The following is a 25,303-nucleotide window of genomic DNA, read 5'->3' as shown; positions in this document are numbered from 1 at the left end:
CTAGGTTCAGCGGAAGTGTCCTTAAACTTTAACTATTTGACTTTTACGCACCATTGGTTAACATTGGTGCATGCGTGCGCTTTCCGCACATCTCCCGAATCCCGAGGGCCATTCCCGACTTCAGCATTGCTTGTCCTGACTGCTCCCAGCGATTCCCTAGGCCCTAGGCCTAACCACTGTTCGAGTGGCCTCTCTTATACCACTTGTTTAGTATATGGTTTGAGTGGCCCCCTGCCCTCATCCATAATTGTGCAACTTTGTATGTTTAAACAGTGCTTTTGATTTAACGCTTGTGCCCCTTTATTCATAAAGAATACTGGGGATTGTTTTTAGTAATAAACACATATATTTTTATAATATATACTTGTGTGGTGTCCTTTCATTTGGTATTACAGGATTGTATGTGGTAAAACAGCTCGCTTAACACGACCTCTTAAGTTAAGCCTTTAGGCTGCTTAGTCCATGCTACCACTAGGATAGCTTGTCTAATAAGGTTGACTTACAACCAGACACCATAAGGGGATTGTTTGGTCAGGTAGTAGGTGGTTCCAGAATTGGAAACATCCCCTACCAGGCCAACTTCTCACATTGGTGAGCAGCGGTGCGGATTTGAGCTTGCTGTTGTTTTACCATTGCAATCTTTATATCAAATTGAAAGATCACATCAAGTACCTCTAGGTACATATAAAATCAAAAGCTTAGCATATTAAGTTCTACTGAACTTAGTAGTTGTAGGTTGAAGGGAGTAGCACACCCCTGACTACAACTCACTAGCAAGGTCCAGTAGGAAAACACTTAGTGTAGGTAAGTGCACCACTTACACCTCACTAGTAACCATGTCCGACACAGGAAAGGCCTCAGGGTCTAGTCCTGTGACAGTTGACCCTACCCAGGCAACTTCTGGATATGACAAACTAACCCGCAGAGACTTGATTGTCTTGTGCAAAGCAAGAGGGTTAAAAAGGGGCAGAAGCCCCACCTGCCTAACCCTGATAGGACTCCTAGAACAGGATGACTTAGAGAGGGCAAAAGCAGCTTCCCTAGATACAGGAACTGAAGGGAACCCCCCTGCAGTTGATCCCCCTGAAGAGGAGGATGATGATGACTTGGATGAGGACTCAGAAGTTGAGGACTTAGAAGTACAGGATCAGGGTAGCCAGGTTCCAGTTGGTAGGCTTAGCCAGGCCAACTTGGACCTACTGGGGAATGGAGAGGGCCAGCACCTCCCCAGAACCCAACATGTGATTCTCCCAGGCAACAGAAGAGTGAGATCTCCCTCAGGGGACTCTCATCTTTCTAGTGCCTCCAGAGAATCAGAGAGAGGCATGAGTGCTTCTCAGAAAGCTGAGCATAGGGCTAGAATGAGGGCTGTCAGACTCCAGATAGAGAGAGAGGAGGTAGCCCTGAGTCAAGCTAAGCTTACCTTAGCTCAAGCTAAACTTGCCTTGGCAAGAGAGCAGAAATTGTGTGGCTTAGATGCCACTGGTGGCAGCAATATTCCTAAAGAGAAACCCAGGTCCTATGATAGTAGAAACCTGACAAAGATTGTGCCCCCCTTCAAAGAAGGGGATGACATCCACAAATGGATGACTGCTCTTGAGAGAGCCTGCATGGTACAGCAGGTTCCTGAGGAACAGTGGGCAGCAATCTTATGGTACTCCTTTTCAGAGAAAGGGAGGGACAAGCTCCTCACTGTCAGACATGAGGATGCAAACAATTACAAAGTCCTGAAGAGTGTTCTGATAGATGGGTTTGGCTTAACCACTGAACAGTACAGGTTCAAGTTCAGAGACACCCAGAAGACACAGACTCAGGACTGGACTGATTTTGTAGATTGTGCTACTAAGGCTCTGGAGGGTTGGCTACATGGCAGCAAAGTACATGACTTTACAGGATTGTATAATTTGATTATGAGGGAGCAGATCCTAAGTAATTGTCAGAACCAGCTCTTACACCAGCACCTGGTAGACTCTGATCTGACCTCTCCCCAAGAATTGGGAAAGAAGGCAGACAAATGGGTCAGAACCAGGATTAGGCCTAAGAATCAGGACAGTAACCAGAAGAAGGAGTCTACCAAGCCTCAAGATAAGGGTGGGGATAAAAGTAAAGAAAAGACTTCCCCAGGGCCCCAAAACTCCAAGGATGGGGGTGGGTCCCAAGACACTTCTTCAACTGAGAAAAAACCCTATTGTTATCCCTGTAAACAGGTGGGGCATTACAAAACAGACAGCTGTTGTCCCAAGAATAACAATAAAGAAAATATACCTCCAAAGCCAGCTTCAACACCTCCTGTTACTGTCAGCAGTAATCCCCCAGGAAGTGGAAGCACACCCAGGAATCTGGGTGGGTTTACTTTTGGAAATCAGGTGGACCCTGGCCTATCCAGGTCCCCATCACCCAATGATCTTGTTTATGAGGCTGGCATGGGGTTTGCCAACTTCTCTGCTTGCCCAAATACTTTGAGCAAGTATAGACAAGAACCCATCATCAATGGTTTAAGAGTTGAAGCTTTTAGAGACACAGGGGCTAGCATCACCATGGTGGCTGATGGCATAGTCCCCTCTAAGCAACTTTTACCTGGTGCCACATACCAGGTAATAAACATTGATGGCATCCAAACAAATCATCCCATGGCAGTAGTAAGTCTCAGCTGGGGAGGTGTCACTGGCCCAAAGAGAGTGGCAGTGTCCCCAAACTTGCCTGTAGACTGTCTACTGGGTAATGATTTAGAAATCTCAGCCTGGGCTGGGGTTGAACAGGAAATCCATTCTAGAATGGTAAATTCCAATGGAAAGGTTAGTGGGGCTGTAATGGCTACAGCCCCAATTCAAGATGTCCTTCCTGAAAAGGTTGGTAGGGCGGAGATACTCCCTGCCCCATCTTTAGCAAAAGCTCTTCCTGAACAGAATAGCAAAGCTGTTATGATAACAGCAGAAACCCGAACTGAGTCTCCTCCTGAAAAGGTTGGTGGGGCTGTGATGGCCACAGCCCAAACTCAAACTGACACGTGTGTTGTGAAACCTGAAATGATGGATAACTCCACACAAACTGAGAGCATGGAGGAGGAAGAGAAATCTCCCCCTCACCAGACTTTAGGACAGGATCAGCCTCCTCAGGGAACTGATCTTACCCCTGATGAAGGAACTGCCCCAGAGGTGGTTGGGCCTAGCCTGACAGAACCTCTGATGTCAGTGGACCCTTCTCAGGTGGGACCCAGTCTGGAGCAGGTAACCTGCCCCTCTCTCCCTTGCCTTAGCCAGCCCAGGGCTGCAGAGGACAAGAAGGACAGTGAGACCCAGAGGGCCCCCTGTCAAATAAAGCACCCCCATCAAAAGATTAGGTGCACCAAAACTAGTAGCCCTAGTAAGGTGAAAACTTTAAAAACTCCTGAGGGAGCCCCCTTAAAAACAGTTAGGGACCTCCCCCAGATGGATTCTGTTGGGCACAGCCAAACCTGGGACCCAAAGGGCCCAAACCTGAACTGTCCCTCCAGCAAGCCAAACAGAGGGACCCAGCCTCCAGCTTTAGGTAGCCAGAGGTTGACCCTGAGAGCACAGTGCAACTCAGTTAAAGAAAGAAAGGCACACATGGTGGAAGATAATTGGAGGAAGCTAAGCCCTAAATTAGTAGAGCCTCACTTCAATACTCCATATCCAAACCAGCCTTTAACTTTGCATAAACACACCCAAGGTAGTGATTCCCTATGGTGGAGACCCTCTAATACCCAAAGGGTGAGGGACTGCTTAGTGGACCATGAGACAGGGGGTACCCATGCTAGTGCAGGTACTTCCTTATATGGCCACTCAGGCAATATAGGCTTACCTGGCCAAGGATAGCCTTATCTCCTTTCGTTTGGGGGGGGGTTATGTAGGAAGGTGGCTACCTGACTATGGTTACCCCAGATTTTTTGCCTGTGTTTAGCTGTTTTTTTGACTTAGTTGACCTGGTTCCCTGCTAATCAGGGCCCCAGGCCATCTGCTCTCTCTGTAAAATGGATTCCATGTACCCTAGGTACATACCAATTGGAAATGGACTCCTTGTCAGCCCCTGTAGAATGCACTATAGGTGCACAGGGCACAGGAGCCACTAAGGCCTACCAGGGGCTGCAGCATATCTTTTGCCACCCCTGGCTGGTTCTTAAATTGACACAACTGGCTGATCACTCAGCTGGGGTAAGGTGGTGTACACACCCCTTGCTTAGATATAGTATACCTATGTCTAAACCTATAACTGGACACATGTAAACCTGTGAGCCACTCCTATAGACAGGCCTCACCAATCCTGGAGGCTGGGTGCATGGTTTTTATGTGAGATGGAGCTCTAGCATGAGCTGAGCCTGTCTGCAGCCGTCGGGAACAAATCCCTAAGCTGTTTCAGGATAATGCCATACCATATACTATTAAGTGCCTTATAATCCTCGCGGTTATTTAGCAACTCTGGTTTGGCTTTATCAAAACATGTCGTGTAAGGTGTCATACGCTTTGGAATACCATCCCCTCGCCAGTTCTGGCGACGGGGATGGCATTCCACCCCTCTAGAGGGGTAAGACATGTTACTTCACTTTAATGCGGTTGATTTCTCCAAAGGCCTTAAGATCCACAAAATGGATGCCTCTGCCACAGACAAATGTCTGGACCCCTGGAGCTGACCGAAACCCAGTCAAGGGGGTCCTGGACAAAGGGTTTCCTGTCACAGGAGGGTGTCACCGCCCTCCAGACAGGAGATAGTGTATTGTAGCAGGGAGGTTTGAAAGAAACCAGACACTGCCTGGGGCGCACAAGGCTGCCCCTTGCATAATCCGGCCAAACCGGTTCTGGGGCACTCCAGCCCTCGTGCCAGGGCGGCCTGGATCAAAGGAAGGGGGTGTATCCACCCACTTCCTGGGTCCCACCCATAGGAGGGGACCTAGCAGGTAATCACGCCCACCAGATTCGAATAAGGGTGGGAGCAGTGCCAATGCACATCAGATTTCCTGGAAGAAACATTTGAAACGATATTCTGGACCCTTCGCCCTCCATCTCAACGTGGAAGCCCGAAGAATCTCCCTTGTGGTCAAGGAGTGACCACCCTGCAGCAGCAGGCACCATCCAGCCCTCGACGTCTACTTGGTTGCAGTTCCCGCCGGAACTCGAGCGACTGAGATCGACGAGATCAAGCCTGCCCAGCTTCTAACAGCCCGATCCACAGTCCCTGCAAAGCTGAGACCCGTGGAGGCGACCGGAAGCGTGGGGCACGCCATCTTGAAGTGACCACGAGACGCTGACCGTGCAGCCCACGAGTGACCCTCGAAGCTGTACACCGGGGTTTGAGAAGCCCCCACCCTGAGCTACTCCTGAGCCGAAGTTCAGCCCTCCACACTCGACGAGTGCTGCGTGGGGCCCTTTGGCACGATTTGGCTCAACGCGTTGGCCCGGTCACTTGCCAGCTGGCTTGTGGTCCCTGTGCCGACGAACTACAAAAGAAGACTCGTGATTCTGGTTGCTCCAGATCCACACCAGCTCCCCTGAAAGGGAGCCCCGACTCTGACCTTCCTGGTCCGAGTGAGACGCCATCTTCCAATTCCGCGTGGATTGCTCTTACCAAGGCTTGTTTGCTCCAAACCGGAAGCCGACTGCACCGACGGTGAGAGCCTGCGTGGGACAGATCGTGACCTGCTCCTGGACGTCGCAGATGCCCCAGAGCCCACGTGACAGCGAAGAGAAGCGCCTCGACGACCACCTGATTGCGCCCGACATTGCCTGGTTCCGTCCTGGTTCCACCCTGGTCACTGCTGAGTGACCCAGACTCTGTCCCCTCTGCTTTCAGGTACTCTACAACTTGAGTCCACCCTTGGACTCCACCGGACACTTCGTCTTCACCCTGCCTGCAGCCCTTTCAGCTTCAAGCACCAAGAGCCTGCGTGTCAAAACCCGACGCCACTTCGACCCTGTGCACCCACTTCCTGTGGGTGAGGTAACTTTGCTCCGCCGGTGTTCCCACACTGGTGCACACCTCTAGGGTCTGTGTGTTAAGTTTTGTTCCTCTAGGTTCAGCGGAAGTGTCCTTAAACTTTAACTATTTGACTTTTACGCACCATTGGTTAACATTGGTGCATGCGTGCGCTTTCCGCACATCTCCCGAATCCCGAGGGCCATTCCCGACTTCAGCATTGCTTGTCCTGACTGCTCCCAGCGATTCCCTAGGCCCTAGGCCTAACCACTGTTCGAGTGGCCTCTCTTATACCACTTGTTTAGTATATGGTTTGAGTGGCCCCCTGCCCTCATCCATAATTGTGCAACTTTGTATGTTTAAACAGTGCTTTTGATTTAACGCTTGTGCCCCTTTATTCATAAAGAATACTGGGGATTGTTTTTAGTAATAAACACATATATTTTTATAATATATACTTGTGTGGTGTCCTTTCATTTGGTATTACAGGATTGTATGTGGTAAAACAGCTCGCTTAACACGACCTCTTAAGTTAAGCCTTTAGGCTGCTTAGTCCATGCTACCACTAGGATAGCTTGTCTAATAAGGTTGACTTACAACCAGACACCATAAGGGGATTGTTTGGTCAGGTAGTAGGTGGTTCCAGAATTGGAAACATCCCCTACCAGGCCAACTTCTCACAGCTGTTTGTTGCGTTTTTGAAACGTTTGACCAGAGAGGGCCGGACCCCTTACACCCGGAATTCCTTCTTGACTTTGTGGTATGGGCTTTACAGGATTCACTGTAACACCTTGGCCGGTATGGTGGTGATGCAGACCGTGGGGCTTCCTTATTTGTGCCCTCCATGTGACCTTTGTATTGTATGCTTTTGCATTTGGAGCCGGAGTCATGTGGTAGGCGTACCTTCCCACTCCCACTCCCCGTGGAAAGTCTTTGACAAACTTTAAGGAAGTCTGTGATCAATGCCCTTTTGCTTGCTTTTAAATGCGGGGCCTGTTCGCTATGTGCAGGGAGTGGTGTTATGTCTCTCAAATTATTTCCCTCATTCTTCTCTACAGGGCTGCTGGTTGTGCTATCCTTGTTGGTCCTATTGGCTCCCTCGTCCAAGCTTAGTGAACTAGGATTGACAGATTGATGTAACGTGCCTTGGGGGGTTTTTGTGAGGCCTGCAGAGTCGGTAACGGGGGCTGTTGTGCTACAGCCATGATCTTCCTGAGTTGATTTAATGGGGCTCTTTCCCCTGCCCACGACTGTCCCTTCGACTTCCTCCTCCGCCTCTTTCACCACCTCGGTGGTCATACATGGGAGGACCCCCTTGACCTTCTTTGTCTTCCCCTGTGACATAGCTGCTGTGGCGTCTTCGCCTCGTAGTTTCCCCGACCTCATGCTACTTCGTAGTGAGTTGTGGTGAGTAGCGTTGTTGTTGGTTTATCTGATGTGTTGACTGAATTGCTTCTGTTTTGGTTTTTTTTGTTGCTTGTGATAAGGGTGTCAGGGAATGGCAAATGACAGAAGGCGGTAGCAAACTGCGAGTGGCAAACAGCGAGAAAGCAAGCGGGGCACATGGGGAAACCGCAGGCTGGGGGGACCTAGCCAACCAGACTCCCTGGGTCCACCGCTTCTTCTTTCCCTCCCGCTACCGCCTCTTACCTTGCTGGCACCTGTTCACCTATTCCCCAGGGTGCAGACTGCAGCTCCTCCTCCGCTGACTGTCTGGCCGGATGTGGGCAACCAGTTCTGCTGGAAAGTTTTGTCAGGTGTTTTGCCGGGGGGCCCGACTCACAGGACGACCCACGGGATGGCTCGCTGTGACTCCCGTCTCCGTCGTGCCGTTCCCGCCGTTTTCGGACGATTCCGCTGTTCTATAGCCCTCTAGAAGCCCTCAAGAAGCTCCCGCAGCTGCTCCTGGGCGACTCGGTACTCGCCAAGGCTCCCGCCTCTCTCGGACCGTTCCCGCCGTTTTCTGCCGTTTTCGCCCGGCGTTTCCTGCGAGCAGCGCTGCCTGCGCCTGTGCCTGGAAGCCGCCGGTGCTCACCGTTGCTGTCAGGGGGTCAGGGGTCTCTGTGAAGCGGCGGTCGGCGGGCGGCTCAGGTGGACGGCAGACACGGACTGTGAGGCTCTGTGTTAGTGTCCGCCCTCTGCACATGCGCAAGGGGGAGAGAGAGAAGATTGTGTATTCGTGCAATGGAGTCCGACTTGCCCGTTCCCCCAACAGTTCTGAGCTGTAAACATTACGTTGTGTACATATCTGCATCACCTTGAGAATTGACAGAATTAAAAATGCTAATTCAGTGCAGGTATAACATCAAATCACCATTACTCCTTCCGTGCAAACAATGCCAAACAGCATCAGAAAACAGGGAGGTTATTACAATGTGCAAGACAGTCACACACATTTTAAGAATAATGATGTTTGCCCTAAGTGGCTAAAGATATGCCTAGATGTGGGTCCCATGCGCACTTTGCCACTGGATTTAAACTAGCCTCGGTGAGGACGGGGTGATACCCCGAAACTGGTCCCAAGATGCTAGTTTCTGATCGAGGGAGGACCTTGCCTGGCAGTTAGGGGTGGACTGTTCCCATAAGGAGCAGAGTCAAGACTGATTTGCATATGACTAGGTCCAAACTGGTGTGGCATAGTGAGCAAAAGAACAGTGGGTTAAACCCAGATCTCTTGACTGGCTGTGCTTGCTCTCCTGCCCCCTGGCTGTGCTTGCTCTCCTGCCCCATGCTGTGCTTGCTCCCCTGCCCCCTCGCTGTGCTTGCTCCCCTGCCCCCTGGTTGTGCTTGCTCTCCTACCCCCTGGCTGTGCTTGCTCTCCTGCCCCCTGGCTGTGCCTGCTCTCCTCCCCCCTGCCCCCTCGTTCGTTGTGCTTGCTCTCCTGCCCCTGCCCCGTGTGTGGGTGCTAATGCAATAGGTCTCGTATATGCAAACGATTAAGCTATTGGCAATGTAAATGACAATGCCATTTATTTATGATTTAAAAAAAAAAAATGTCATGAGCAATGCCAATAGCTCTACCTTTAATAATGCCGAGACCATTGCATTGTAAATGCTTGTCTTTTAATGGCTGCTGTTAAAAGTCAGTAAAGAAATGAGAAGCATAATTGGAGCCTCCGGTGCTCACATAGAATTTGATATAGATTTCCACGCTGACAAATCTGACGGTGCATATCCCTTTCACACACCTCACTGTCGAATATTTACTGAAATGAAAGTTCAATTATAATCATTCACAACAAAAGTACTGTTTTTCCTCATTTGTTCGGTGTATGTTCATAGTGTATTATAAGGATGCAATAGCAAAAGACACACACAGAGGCACCAGTATACTGGCCTTTGCTTTGATCTACTCGTGAGAGAGTGTCACTCGCCCTAATGTCACACATTTGACAGTAAAATGTCACTTCATTTACACACTGAAACAATATAGAAGTCACACATAATCAATGTGAAAGTGGCCGCTACTTATGACCAAACAAAAGCCTTGACACCTCTGAAACATAATTAGCTCTTAAGGTATACATTGGAAATGTGTGAGCACATTAGAGTAGTACCCACGTTTACATTTTAAAACACTCCAATACCAAGAATGCGGAAAACCCCCTTTAAATGGCTACTATGCTCGCTACGAAATAAAACAAAAACAAGGTCACATTGGTAGCTCGTACTGCTTTTCTGAAATTTCTAGAATGTTTCATATGCGCATTGTCAAATGTATTTTATTTACCAATACACAACAGGCATCACCGAAGTAATTTAATTACAACTGTAAACACATGTAGAGAACATTTAATAGGAAGTACTAACACATAATGAGACGTGTTTAATGTCACTGAAACTTTGGGAAAACTCATAGACATTCGTTGCCTATTCCTTTGAGCACAATGTAATTATTCACCTCCAAGATGACTGCCAAGAAGTTCGCCGGTAATTGCGACATTCTCGTTCCAATGCATTGGCCTAATCCTCCCATGTAGCCTGGCGGAAGTGAACCAGAATGATGGAGCACCAACAGCAAGGGCGCTTCCTGTTTCCGGTGAGCGGCGCGCGAGCGGCGGCGAGGCGCAGAAGAAGCAGTGTGGAGAATGGTGCTGATTAAAGAATTGTGAGTTCGCAGCGAGCAGGGCTGCCGTGGTGTATGGGTGTCCCGTTAGTGGGACTTTCGGTTAAACCTGACGGGGTCTATGGTATGGTGGCCTAAAGCGGCAAAGCTGTCAGCCAGTCATTATGCTGGGGCAAATGTGGTGCCAATGTAATATTTCTAAAGTGTACGTTTTTGACAGTCTGGTAGTTATGTATATGATGTTGCCAACATAGTATGTCTTCTATGTCTATGCATCTGTTACGTTTTCAATTCTAATGCCAGTGGCTCTTCCGGTTCAGTGCTTTTAATGTCTTAAGGTTTTGGTAGTGTAATTTATATACGACTAGAACTATCCTGGCTCTTTTTCATTGTCTGTGCAAGTGTTTTATGAATTTGGTATGGTTCTGACAATAATGTTGAGCGTTATGGCTTAGCTGTGTCTTTCTGTGGTATCAGGAGTCTACTGTTTAAAATGACAGTTTAATATGTCCAATATCTGTTATTTATTTTATTTTATTTATGCGATTTTATATAGCGCGGACTTTACCCGAAGGTGTCAGAGCGCTTCACAATAGGAACAGCACTGATACATGAGGAGAAGAATTACAAGTGAAGAAATTACAAAAGCAAACGTTACGTTATATGAATCAAAAGTGGCAATAGTGAGCAACCAAAATACATGAGGTAGCAATCGGTACATTACAGGAGGAAAAAGTGACGTGTGCAGGTTACAAAAGCGTAAAAGTACAAGTAGAGGTATAATACTGCAATAAGTGGCAGACACTCCAGCACAAGAACAAATGCTACGAAGGCAATGGTGGCACTTGTGCAAGTATCTAAAGCAAACAAAAAGTGAGAGGTAGCATACAGTGTGATACCAGAGAAAAGTGACGTGTGCAAGTTGCAAAAGGGTACCATACACAGGTACAAGGGTAATACTACAGTAAATGGTTAACACTCGAACTGCCAGAACACACTGGCAGAGCACTTCAATAGTCAAGGACAATAGAATTTACAATAATGGGAGGTCTTCCTTCAGATGATAGAGACGGCGTGAATTAGATTTGGAGGTGTCTTTGGAGGAGGAGAACTTTGAGGTTCATTTTGAAGGCCTGGGAGGAGGCGGTGGTCCGGAGCTGAGGTGGAAGTGAGTTCCAGATTCTCACTGCGCTGCCTGAAAAGGATTGGGCCATCGATCTTTCCTTCTTGAAAGTGGGGGGTTCAAGCAGTAGATTTTCCGCATTACGAGATGGTCTAGAGCCTCCAGACAGTTTCAATTTATTCGACAGAGAGGAGAGGAGGAGTGCAAGGCTTTGTGGGTGATACAGGCAGTCTTGTAGATAGCTCTAGCCTCGATTGGAAGCCAGCGAAGGGTGGATAACAACGGTGTGATGTGGTCGCTTCTTTTTGCCCCACAGATGAAACGGGCTGCTGAGTGGAGGACAGATTTAAGGGGGGACAGGTGGGATTTGGGGAGGCCAGTAAGAAGAGAATTGCAGTAGTCCAGTCTGGAGAGGACCAGCGATTGCACCAGTGTTTTAAGGTCTTGTTCAGGGAAAAAGCGACAAATTCCCCAAAGAAGGCGCAGTTGGTATCGTGCAGATTTTGCAATGGAGTAGATGTGGGGGATTAGATTGAGTTTGTTGTCGAGTATGACAACAAGGGATTTTGCGCTGTCGACAATGATGGGTTTATTGTTAAGCAGATTCATCTGATCCATCCATGATTGAACCGGGGGAGGAGAAAGTGAGGAAGAGAGGAGGAGGAATTAGAAGACAGGACCCCCCCCTTGTTGAGTATCCTCAGCGCGTCATCAACCACTTGCAATAGGGCTGTTTCAGTGCTGCAGTTTTGGATGAAGCCAGACTGACAATTGTCAAGAAGATCATTGTCCTTGATATGACGAGAGAGTTGTTTCGCTACACATCTTTCTGTGATCTTCGCAAGAAAGGGTAGGTTAGTGATGGGGCGGAAGTTGTTGAGGTCATTCGCATCAGCAGTGGGTTTTTTAAGCAGAGGGGTGACCTGTCCAGTTTTGAAGGAGACAGGAAGGGAGCCTTGACAGAGGGAGAGGTTGATCAGAGTGGTCCAATAGGAAAGGGAATGGGAATAGAAGTCAATGGCAATGGCACTGGGGATGGGGTCAAGAGAATGGTTGGAGGGCTTTGTTTCGAGGATGCACTTGAGGAGGGCATCTTCAGAGATGGGGTCAAAGTTCTGCCAAATAGCTGAGGATTTGCGCTCCTCTGGAGGGGTAGGATGAGCGACCTGAGCCACAAGGGATTTCACTTTTTCGTCAAAGAATATACCAAAATCCGCTGCTTTCTTTGTAGAATCCTCCAGCTTGGAGGTTGGGGGAGAGCGGTTAGGAGCCTTGATGAGATCGAATAGTTTTTTGGGTCTATTTTTGGCAGAGTCAAGGAGGGTTCTGAAGTGCAACGCTTTCTCACAGAAGATGTTCTTGTGGTACTTGGATCTTGCTGAACGAAGCGTGGCCAGATTATCAGTGGAGGGCGCTTGCCTCCATTGTTTCTCCAGGAATCTTAGTTGCTTCCTTTCTTCATAGAGGGATTTGTTGAACCAGTTTGCTGAGGGAGTGGGCCTTATCTTTTCACTTTGGAGAGGAGCGACGTTATTGATTTCGACTGCAAGGACTGTGAGGCATTGGGAGGTGAGTTCGTCAACATCAAGGTTCGGGTCAAGCCTTGGAAGTGATAACAAAGCTGATTCACATAGGGAAACAACGTCAATATTTTTAGCATCACGGAACCAGGAGGTAGCCCTCTTTGGTTGGCCAAGAGTTATGGAGTGTGATAGGTGAAGAGAGAATGGGATGAGGAGGTGGTCAGACCAGTCTACATGAATCGGGGTAGTGATAGAAAGCATGTCTGCTTTAGAAATGACAAGGTCCAGGATTGAGCCCTTAGAGTGTGTTGACTCTGTGCAGTGTTGGATAAGATCGTTAGCAAAGAGGAAGGTGGTCAGCGAGTTCGCAGAAGAGTCTTGCGGTGAGCCCCAGGGGAGATTGAAGTCACCCACAAAGGTCTGATTGTCACTTTGCGAGTATTGGTCGCTGATGAAGTCAGTGAGATCCTCCATAAACGAAGGGCCGCTACCCGGCGGGCGGTAAATGACATGGAATCTGGTGGGTGAGCGGTGGTGCAATTGTAGCTCAAGAGAAAGTCATTCAAAAGTGCGGAAGGAGCTGAAAGGAGAAGCCTTCAGTTGAAGGGAGTTCCTAAAGATGACTGCAACACCTCCCCCAACGCTTTCAGTTCTGTCATTCCTAAGTAAAGAATAGCCTGTGGGTAGTATATCAAAGATAGAGTGAGAGGTATCGTTGCACCAGGTCTCTGTGAGAAAGAGCATGTCTATATTGTGGAAGGTGATGGTATCGGAGATTTCAAGTTTGTGTTTTACTGCAGATCTGCAGTTGTGGAGCAGACAGCGTAGCTCTGTCAAGACTGTTTTGGTGACGGGGGCACTTGGGCTCTGAAGGGTGATCGGGATATTGTGTTTATACAAGGGTACTCGGGAGGGTTTCGGGGGATGCTTGGTCCTGACAGAGGAGATGGTCGGAATAGAGTAGATAGTAGGGTTACTGGGAGGTACAGGTTGCAGAAGGGAGGCATTCAAAGGCTTGTGTGAGTTGACGAAGTTTGTAGATGACAGGTTCAGCTTGGCTATAGTGGGGTGAGGGGGCGAGGTGCATCTCGTGGGATGGTGAGGGTTTTCCAAAGGAGTAGAGGTGTATGGAAAGGTGGAAATCTTGGAGCTTAAGAGTGAAATGGCAGTTACAAGCTGGGAGATGGAGGTGATCAGAGAGTCTAGCTTATTTTCCAGACAGAGTAAGGCAGAGCACGGATGGTTGGGTGGCTGGCTGGAAACAGGAGGGGGTGGAAACGGTGGTGGAAGGCAGGGAGAGGTGGGGGTACTGGAGGGGAGTTGGGGTATAGGATTCAAAAGTGGGGAAAGGTGGAGGTTGAGAGTTGGAGTTGGTGAGTCAGAGGCGAAGGGAGAGTTGTCTTTGTTGGAGTTGCAAGAAGGAAAGGAATTAAGGACAAATTTAGGGGGAGATGGGTGCGGAACAGGGCGGTATGGTAGAAGGAGAGGGGAGGCCTGTGTGGCGTCATGGGAATGTAGGGGGTTAGGGAGGAAAAGAGGGGAGGTGGTTGAAGAGGTCCTGTCATCGAGAAGGGGTGGCTTTGAGGAAACGGGCATCTGGTAGAGTGAGGGGGGTTGGGAGAATGGGAAGCTGAAGAAAGGAAGTGGTTCTGCTGTGCCCGAGGGAGGGAAATGGAAAGGGTTACCAAGGGGGGAAAGGGGGTAGCACAGCACAGCTGGAGGAGTGGGGGGGAAGGAGAGATATGCAATGGGTTTGTGGAGAAATCGGGGTGAATAACGAGGGGAGGAGGGGGTAGAGGAGAGGGGGAGGAAGGAGGAATAAGGGGAGCGTAGGGAAGGTTTACCGGGGGAGAGGGTTGGAGGAGAGGTGGACTGAAAAGGGGTGTGGCAGGTAGAAGTATGGGTGAGGGGAAGAGATTGGGGAACCGGGATGGTGCAGATTGGACGAGGAGCGTATTAGTTAGAGGTAAGGTTGAAGTGATGAATGGGGGGGGCAAACTGTGAGGGGGGAGGCATAGGTGAGGAGTGCACAGGGGAGGGGGAGGGAAGAGGGGCTACCTGTGCTACTCGAGGGTGCACCCTGATGGTGTGTAGGGGGGTCAGGGGAGGAGAAAGTGAGTAGTGGGTGGAGCTAGATGAAGAGTCAGGGGATAACCCAGTCGCAGAGGAGGGGAGTAGGGAGGGGAAGAGGTGGTCAAAGAGTGAGAGACAGGTGTCTTTGCCTTGGATCATGACAGTACCGTTGTTATAGAGTGAGATAGTGAGGTAGCCATTGAAATGCGTAGAGGGGGACATTTTTAGTTGTTTGCCATGAGGAATAGAGGAGGAGGAGGTGACGTTAAGGGAATTATATAAGCTGGTGGACCAAGAGGGGGTGTCGTGAGTGAAGAAGATGAAATCGTTTTTGAGCCTCCCAAAACAACCATTGTAAAATTGATCAACAAAAAGGGAATCAGGGAAACGTTCAATAGTGTTATGCTTCAATCGTTTTACTGAAGCTTTCATCTGGTTGGGAGGATACATGATTTTGTAGCAATTAATTCCAGCCTTAACACAAGTAGTGGCCATGTTGGGAAAATGAGACTGGGGAGGGTGGGGGGGATATGAGAAGGGTGTTACTTGGAGAGCGGTGGTGATGAGAAGTAAAAGGACAAGAAGCGGGCACATATTCCAAATGTTGGGTGAAGAAATCAGAACTAATGTGCCGTCTGGGAAGTGGGGTGGGTATTTGATGGGCCCTTCATCTAGGGATGCATGATGTCACCTGGCACTAGATAAACGAAGGAATTATTTACATAGGATAGGACCAACAGGACCACTTTCAGAACCATCACAAAGCAAATTTGGTCAAATTAGAACAGATTATAAACGAACACCCAGTGACCACTGGTGATCACTGAACTTAGCATCAGCCTGTGACAGAATCCCATTTGGCACCAAACGTGTTGTACGCCCACAATCTCAACAGACTACTATTGCACCCTAATCTCCAGAGATTAACTAACATTAGGGGCAAAGAGGATGGGGTGGAACAAAATCTGACTAAAAAGGTCGAAGTATGTAAAATCTGACTAACAAGGTCTAAATATGCACGTCAACCTCGTCATTATAAGACCACCTTTAGCGGAACTCAGAACAGGGTGCGTAACTCATACTTCAAGGAGAACATTTCCAAGCACCACATGTCCATATAAGGGCCTGGCGCCCTACATACCTCGCAGTCTCTCTGGCCATCTCAGCAGGAGGCACAGATGCCCTGAATCCATAATGTCAATGTTGCTGCAAAGGCAGCGGGAGTCCTAACTCAATCAGAATTGACTCCACTGATAAAGTGGTCTAAACGATGCAGCTATCACTACTTGCTGCACAGCTGTTAAAAGTCTGAACGGTGCAGCTGGCACTACTTGCTGCACAGCTGTAAAAGGCCTAAACGGTGCAGCTGGCACTACTTGCTGCGCAGCTGTAAAAGGCCTAAACGGTGCAGCTGGCACTACTTACTGCGCAGCTGTAAAAGGCCTAAACGGTGCAGCTGGCACTACTTGCTGCGCAGCTGTAAAAGGCTTAAACAATGCAGCTGGCACTACTTGCTGCACAGCTGTTGATGACCTGAACGGTGTAGCTGGCACTACTTGCTGTGCAGTTGTAGAAAGGCCTAAACGGTGTAGCTGGCACTACTTGCTGCACAGCTGTAGATGACGCATCAGCATCCTCCTGATGGCCTTCTAGTCCTCCTACCCGGCCAGCCTGACGGTCTGCGCTGTGCGGCAAGTCTTAAGACAGCGGGAACACAAGCAAGGGTTGTTTAACAAATGCCCATATCCAGGGTGGGAGTTTTACTAGGAATCTGTAGTGGGATAGATTGAGATGGCTATATACTCTATTCCCAACCCAAGATGGCCACTATAGAAAACTTCTTTCTTTGCATGTGGTGAGCTTCTGGCTCAGTCCTCTTTCTGTTTTAGTGAAGGCAAAAGTTCAGACCTCTTTCCCTTTGTGCGATTAGGGCATGTGAGGACAGCCTCCACTCTGCCCTGCAGTGCCTTCTAGATGGATGGGCCAGAAAGGTTAAGATGGCCGTCCCCTTCAATCTGTGCAACGGGAAACCTTCCACATTTGACAACACAGAACTAGAAACTCTTGATATACTAAATATAAATTCGAAGAACCCAGCAGGCAAGCCCAGTGAAATAAATACAAATAAAGGCTAATAATAAGGATCAGAAAATAAAAATAAAAATTACAAATAGAGGCAATAGGGTTTTCTCGAAGTCGCCGACATGGGCGTTGTACAATGTCTAAGTAGAGATGCAGAGAACATCAGGACTTCCTGGAGAACATCAGGACTTCCCTGAAATGATCGATGGCTCCATTGGAGCTGTGGAGGAAAGCCTAAACAACCACTTCCAAAGGGATCCCCAGAGGCGGTCAGATCACTGTGCAATCGGTAAAGTCAAATGAAAACAATGTCGCGGGGCAGGGCAGCGTCTTGTTCCTCGGAGCCTTAGCTCACAGCCTACACTCACAGCCAGGCTCCCAGTCCCTCGATCCTCGCGGGGATCACAGCGCAACGACCACGCATCCCTCGAACCGCCGAGGGGCACCACACATGGACAGAACGCAAATCACTTGCCCCCCCCGCGGAGCTCTCGGTGCGATGTCAGCGCCTCCTTAAGGACTTGGGGGATAACTCACCAGCTCTGAGGGTACCGTCTGATCCCGTGCCGCCATTGCCCTCTGAATGGTGTCCATGCGCTGGTAAAAGGCACTGCCAGTTACATTCACACGTTTGGAACACAGATGGCGATCAAAGGCGCATTGGAGCTTCTCACCGTGTACCCGCGGACGGTGCTCCCTGTCGTCTGCTTCCTTTTCGCTTAGAAATGTCGCTCCATGTTGAGGAGTGCCATGGTGCTGGCCGAGGGTCCAGGCCGATGGTGCAGTGCAAATGTCTCAGAGGGTCTTAGAGTGCATCCGAAGGGTTGCTGCACCGCAATGAAAGGTGCCTCCCACTACCACCAGCACACAGCGAGTACCAGGACAGTAGGAGTCAGCACCGGGCACTCTAGCTTCCAGGCACTCCGCATTTGCTCAATCAGAGTTATGGGTGTCGCCATCGCAGTCCTCCGTTTGGCGCCACTTCAGCGTTAGCACTCGTCACGCAGCAGCAGCAGAGACGGGGTAAAGTTGTGACTCGCTCCAGGCGCTGAGCATGGGTGCAGTTAAACTCTGTCTCGGCCGTCCCGACAGGTTACGCTCGGGGTGCCGCCATCTTCGCTCCTGTAGAGGTGTCGGATTAATCTTTGTTTACTCTTTTCAGAATATGTCCTTCTATCCTGTCATTACAAAATTTGGCGATGTTATCTCTCAACTGGAACACAGCAGAAGGATCCTTAAATGCTAGCACCACCCACCCAACCTGGGCGCCATCAAGTGGGTTGACACTCCTGTTATGCTATGTCGATTTGTATGGTGCACTTATCACCCATGAGGGCATTCATGTGCTTGGGCAGGTCTGTAGTCATGTGGTCCCCGAAAAGGCGATTCAAAGATCCAGGTCTTCAACTTGCAAAAGTGAGGCGGAGGCTCAGATGAGCGTGACAAAAAAAGCCAAGCAAAGGGTGGGATATTAGCTCACAATATGTTTTTCGTAACCACACAGCTTGCCGTAAAAAGTCCACAAACTATACGTTTTTTAGGTCTCGACCTACAGCATTGCTTTAGCAATGCTTGCTTGTCGAGATTATAGTAAGCGGTCCGAAAACTCTATCTAGCTGCGATCGCGTACAGTTCATGTGATTCAGGCGCGTGCACATCAAACACCATCGGCCTCAGCATCAGACTTCAAAGCAATGCGCTCCCCCGCATCAGACTTCAAACAGCAATGCCGAGAGCCTGTTCTCTCCTCCCCACACACACACCTCACACACACCTCCCCAAGCAAACCTCTGAACTGTGGGGTACCACAGGGCTCCTCTCTAAGCCCCACCCTTTTTAATGTTTACATGAGCCCACTGGCTGAGGTCGTCCGCCCCTTTGGAGTTAAAATTGTCACCTACGCGGACAACACCCAGCTAGTGGTGGCTCTAGATTCCCCCCTTAACTTACACCATGGCCTGTATAAATGTCTGGAAGCAGTCACCACATGGATGACATCCTCCTGCCTAAAATTAAACGGGGAAAAAACGGAGCTTATGCTCCTTGGAAACACCATAGAAAAGACCATAGATCCAATCTGGCCCCCCTGTCTGGGTCCTCCCCCTCCACCCAAAGAATCAATCAAAATCCTCGGCATATGGCTAGACAAGTCACTCAATTTTAATCACCAGGCGGCCAAACTATCCGCCACCTGCTTTTGTCTCCTAAGACTGCTGCGCAAAATCCTCCCTTTCCTTCCTTTTTATGCTAGACGGATTATGGTACAAGGCCTAATTCTGTCCCGTTTGGACTGTGGGAACGCGCCCTATACCTCGGGGCTCTCCAGTCCACCCTGAATAAACTACAAATAATCCAGAACTGCGCAGCCAGGACCCCCTCCAAATCCCCCGGCGAGTCTCAGTTAAATCCCGACTAAAAGACCTCCACTGGCTCCCAGTAAAGGCGAGGATTGAATTCAAGGCTATGTGCATCGCTCATCGGTCTTACTGGGGAACAGGTCCCATCATCAACCGCCCCTTCTAACCGCTTACCATCCCAACAGACATCTTAGATTAGGATCCTCCTACCTCACCAAAATACCCAGATTTAAGAGAGCCAGATGCGGAGGCCGCTCACTCTCTTACAATCTCGCCAAAATCTGTAACGCCCTGCCTCTCACACTCAGATCAGAGCCCAAACTACTGACTTTCCGAAAACTCCTGAAAACATGGCTCTTTAACAAACCAGAGTAACTTTCTGCGGCTCTGTCTCTGGCTTGACCTCTTGCAGCGCTGGGAGGCCTTAGGGTAGCCACCGCGCTTTACAAATCGTCTTTTCATTTCATTTCTCCTTACCATGCACCCATGATTGTCCTTGTACGCCTCTTCCACTTCGCTTTCGCAGCCGCGCTTGTTTTGTTAAAGGAGACATCACTTTCCTGTCCTAGAACGCATATCTCGCAGCCCCTCATCGCCGTCCCGCCATCTGTCGCCGCGCTTAATGTTTCAGCAAGGCGCCCGCATTTATTTTCACAACACGGGCGCACACATCGCAACCCGTTATACCAGTCCCACCTACGACCGCCGAACTTAATGGTTGAGCACGGCACCTCCTTTTACTTTCACAACACTAGCGCATACATTTAACAATGGAGCACAAGGCTTGCATCCAGTTATCCCCGTCCCAGCCCCCGGGCGCCACGCTCAATGTTTCAGCACAGTGCCTGCGCTTTTCTTTTCAAAATGTCCATCCTACACCCGCGGCTCGTGTTCCTAGGCCAAGCCCTACCTTACCGCACCTCCTCCTCCATTTGTTTCGCCCCGTCGCCGGCCTCTTTCCCACCATACTTTCATGTCCTCCCAGACACCACAAACCATTGTTATGTCAGCACAGCCACCGGTTCAGCGGCTAACCTTTAAATAGCATATTCAGGTTTCCTGCTGCCTCCCACAGAAGCCGCCAGTGTTTAGTTGAAACTGCACTTGGCTCCCAAGGGATACTAGCCTGAAACACAAGAGATCGCCGACTCGCTCTCCCCCCTCTGGCCCGCCCACCTCTTCCTCCAGCGCGCTCTCCTCCTTCTCTGGCTCGCCTTCCCCTCCCCCTTTTCTGGATCGCCCTCCTCCTTCCGCTCACTTTCCTCCTCCGGCTCTCTCTCCTCTTCCTCCAGCACGCTCTCCTCCGGTGCACTATTACTCTGGTGCTCACTATTCCTCCGGTTGCACTATTCCTACGGTGTGCACTATTCCTCCTCCGGCTCACCCTTCCTGGAAGCATTTGTGCTGCTCAGAGAGCGTCTTGGCAGGCACGAATTGCTGAGCTCTCACAAGAATGCAAGCAGCCTGGATGGATGGCGTGTAATAACTTTGAATCATGCTTAGAACTGAACCCGTCCCAGGTCTCCACACATCTGCCTGGCACCTCGTTCAGGTGATGGGCAACTCCCCATCCCCCATATGCACACTATGTACTCTACTCTAACTTTCTGTTGACGATGTGAACACAAAGTGCCTCACATTGCACCTCTCATGGACCCCTTCCCCCTGCTCCGATGCCCAGGCTCAGGACCTAGCAACTCTCTAGCCCTCCCTCCATCCCGGTTCCACTGCACCAGACCAGTGCATAGTGAGTGCCCAAGAACACATAACAGACGCATTCCTCACTCAGTGCCTGCCTCTTCTCTGGACTACTCTCTCTGTGTCCACTTACGCGCCACTACTCCGTGTCCGGCACCTCTTTAAGTACCACATTCCCTCAATTCGTATGCTCATGGCAAGGCAGACCCTGCGTTCCTGTGGGCGCACCCTCGGTGCCTGACAATGCTCCAAAAGCAGATTGAAGCGTTTATGGGCTGCACCCCCGTTCCTCCATGTGACCATTCACTGCCCATCATTCTCTCGGACGGCGGTCTCCAGCTATGCACACACTGCCTGCCACCCATATATTATCTACCTCCCTGTGTCACTCTTCGCCCACAGAGAGACTGGCACTTCGATTTTCCTCCCTTTGACCTTTTGCGTGCACCCACTCACTACATGGTACCTCTCCAGGCCATGCCCCTGTTGTTGAGAATGTTTCGGAATTTCTTTTGCTACTAACATATGCGTTGCTTTCTCTTTTGGTGAAGAACCCCCATCATGATTTCGTACCCACTTGCCCCATTTTACCAAGGCCTCCTTCGTGCATAATATATAGACATTACAAAACTAAAACACCTTGCCTGAAGTTTGAGTGCATACTAAAAGCCAAAGGCCACTCTCAGGCCTTCTACACTTAAGTATCCCTATTTCATTGGTAATCTCTATTTGACAATCGTATGCGAAGGTTTGAAAATAAACCTCTTACATCGCCATTTTGTTATCATTTACATTTGTATAATACTTTCCAGGTGCCAAAATAATTTCATTTTACACGTGTTCCTTCAATAGCCTCATTCCTAATCTCATCATTCAAAGTAGAAAGGTGCTGGTGACTAGTGTGATCTGATGCACTTTCTACACAATGAACCATTTATAGTGTATCTTCCTTTACTTGGAAGATGTAGCCTTCAGTAGTTTCATATAATGACTGTTCTGATGGCCTTAACATTGGGTTCTCTTGACAACTAATCAGCAGGTTATAGCAGATATAAAATTCTGCTGCCAGAAAAGTCATAAACCTGATTAGTAATGACTACATTACCCCGGTGCCGGAGGTCCTACAATGGCCTCCAATCAGAAGAGGATCCTTCTTCAAAGCCTACAGATCTTTGCATGATCTGTGGCACAGGTCCAACTTTCCTAAAATCTAAACTTATATTCTACAACTAACATTGGGAATAGCTCTACTCCAGAAAATTCCTCTTTTTCATAAGAAAACCTGCATTCCTTGGAGCTTTTTCTGAGCAAACGCGCAAAGGCTGGAAAACGCCCTAAAGAGAATAAGAATCATCAGCAGTCAACTAGAATTCAAGAAAGCAATAAAGATCGTTCCCCACCCCTGGGAGAAACTTGGTTCCTAAGGTAGAACTGTACCTCCAAAAGACCACTATCGCATCCCGGAGGATGTATCTCCAGATGGTTCGACTGGACTCGTGGACCGATCATAGGCTGACTCTCAATCATGCCCAATTTAAACCACGAGTTGGTTGAGGAGAAGTTCTTGATTTCTAACATGCACACTAGCGGAAACTATGATGGTAGGTTCAATGTAAATAAGCGTTGAAACTCCTTACCTGATAAGTCTTAGAGTGCCGGAGTAGTAACATTACGCCACACCACCTGAGAGTTTCTGGTGATCTGGAGGGGGATCCTGGTCACTATGGCACTGGCATTGTATGCTTGTTTACCTAAATAAAAAACGTTGCAAAGCCAATAGGTCTTGCGCTTTTAAAACCTGTTGGCTTTGTGAATTACTTTTGTCAATGCTGTACATCTTTGGGCTTGTTCCCGATGTCCTTCACTTCACCTTGCCTTATATCAGTCTTGCCCCATGCCACTTTTACGCATACTGGTGCACATTAAGCCTAACTCAGGCAGCACTGCACTGTTGTAAATAACACCTACTGTTTTATTTAAAGCACAAAAGTATTCTCAAGACGTGCTTCAGCTGGTATACTGGGGAACATCTGACTGGCTCTAACATGGCCAATATTGTCTTAAATTCTGATCATGTGGTGGTTGAAGTGCTGTTCCTACCATGGCATCCATTGTTTATTGTATTAACAAGTACATCACGAGATCAACAGTCAACAAAGAGACATAATAACAGTACTGCATACAACAGCACAAATATTGCTTTTTAAGTGTTCCTCTTGAGCGTAATTTAGAAAATTGTCGCAACAGACCTAATGTCCCCTCCACCTAGAAATATGTATATATAGTACTCTGCATTTATTAATAGTTCAATTTAAAACGGTGAGCAATTCCACAACCCCCACACACACAACCCCACACACACACACACAACCCCACACACACACACACAACCCCACACAACCCCACACACACACATAACCCCACACACATACACAACCCCACACACACGCAACCCCCCACACACACAACCACATAACCCCACACATACAACCCCATACACACAACCCCACACACACAACCCCACACATACAACCCCACCCACGCACAACCCCACCCACGCACAACCCCACCCACGCACAACCCCACCCACGCACAACCCCACCCACGCACAACCCCACCCACGCACGACCCCCCCACACACACAACCCCATACACCTAACCCCCGCATACACACAACCCCCCACACACAACCCCAAACTGCACAACCCCCCACACACAACCACAACCCCCACCGACACAACCCCCCGCACACAACCACCCCACACACACAACCACCCCACACACACAACCACCCCACACACACACAACCACCCCCCACACACAACCACAACCCCACACATAGCCAAACACAAAAAAACTGAACATAGCATAAAAAACACAACATAGCATAGCATAACATAGCCTAGCAAAACAAAGCATAGCATAACAAAACAAAGCATAGCATAACAAAACATAGCATAGCATAACAAAACACAATAAAACATAGCATAACAAAAGAAAACCGCATAGCATAACAAAACACAACACAGCATGGCATATCCTAACATAACACAACAAAACATAGCAATTACTGCAGACAATCAGGTAGGCGTCTCAATGCACTAATAGAGCTGAAGAGAGTGATAACTGCCTAAGAGACAGGATAGCAGTAATGAAACGCCTTCATATATTTTTCAGCCTCTTTTAGATTTTCACAATATGCAGCCTGTGACAGTGCATTCTAGTGTGTTGAGTAAACACATTAGGTAACGCGAAGAACCAGAAAGGAATCTGGTAATCACGAATGAAAAGGTCGGCGACAAAGCGGCTTTCCTCTGGTGTAATTATGCTAGAGATGGTAGAAAGAATAACTTATACTCGGCATTTTTTGAACAGCCCTGCCTGCCCCACACTTCCAGAGCGCTTGTGACCGCTAAAGAAAGAACACTCCTCGATCATAATAAGACAGTCTTTTCACAGTCCTTCGCCTAAATTTGGTATGTAGTCTAAGTCAGAGACATTTCAATGATTCTTTTTGTAACTTTAATGGAGACAAATACTGAATTTCGTAAACAAAACTTTATTGTTTTGTTTTTTACATCATGCAGACAAAAGAAAAAAAGGCCCTGATGAGATTCCGGGAACTGGTTTCCTGGTTTCGAAACGCGTCGGCATACTTGGAGGCATACTTGGAGGAATAACTGGCTTATAAGAGCTATCCATCAGTACTAGTTAGCTTAGACATCATTAAATAGTTTCATTAATTTGATTTTATTCCTCACGCCCTCCTTTTTCCTTCCCCCCTTTTTAGGTCGAGCCTATGACATTCCGCAGGAATGTAAATAGGGGAGAATTCTAGTGGCCAAAAAAGTTCTCAAATCATCGGAGAATTTCAGGCGGATATCCAACAGTTCACGTGAAGACAAGCACACAAGCACTGGCATTTCCCCACAGGCTTCCCCATTGCATCACCACATCAAAGCCAGCCATCTGTTGCTTCCCCAGCGTGGTGCCGCCAGCAGCTTCACTTCAGGCATCCACTCACCCGCCCCCTACTTCACACTTCTCACGGCCGCCAGGCCGTGTCTAGCTTTTCCCCCTCCCTCCTGTTTATGCTTCCCCCATCCCTTTACTACTCTGCCATCTGCAGGCAGTTTTCGCCGTGGTTGACAATATCTGCTTCCGCGTGCAAACCACGGCCAGTTTTTGTTAGTCTGATCAGCACTCTCTACTGAGTGCCGGGGACTCGTCATTGCCTTCACTCCGTCGAGGCCTGCGTACCTCACAGACAGCCCTGGCCAGTTTGACAATGTCCTTACACCCCCTGGGCGTCCCAGCCAGTAGTTGTCGGTCTCACTGTGCGGAAGTAGTCCTTGCATCCCACAGACGGTTCATGGCACTGAGGAGACATCTCAGATGTCAAGCGGTGATCACAGTGCGGATAGTCTTGTTCCTCCGTGCACGCATAAGGCAG

At 48.9% G+C, this 25,303-nt stretch overlaps 1 protein-coding gene across 1 annotated transcript in view; it reads left to right on the top strand.

Annotated features, from left to right (window-relative positions):
• Window positions 1-10,103: 10,103 nt before the first annotated feature.
• LOC144768560 (phosphatidylinositol transfer protein beta isoform-like) overlaps window positions 10,104-25,303 on the top strand; it is a 372,071-nt gene continuing 356,871 nt past the window's right edge. Inside the window, exon 1 of the mRNA XM_078652332.1 lies at window positions 10,104-10,199. Coding sequence (XP_078508458.1) covers window positions 10,159-10,199 — 41 coding nt within the window. The 5' untranslated portion in view covers window positions 10,104-10,158. The remainder of the gene's footprint in view (window positions 10,200-25,303) is intronic.

The sequence above is a fragment of the Lissotriton helveticus genome, chromosome 7, assembly GCF_964261635.1.
Source record: "Lissotriton helveticus chromosome 7, aLisHel1.1, whole genome shotgun sequence".
Classification (NCBI taxonomy): Eukaryota; Metazoa; Chordata; class Amphibia; order Caudata; family Salamandridae; genus Lissotriton; species Lissotriton helveticus.
This window is presented reverse-complemented; position numbering and strand designations above follow the sequence as displayed.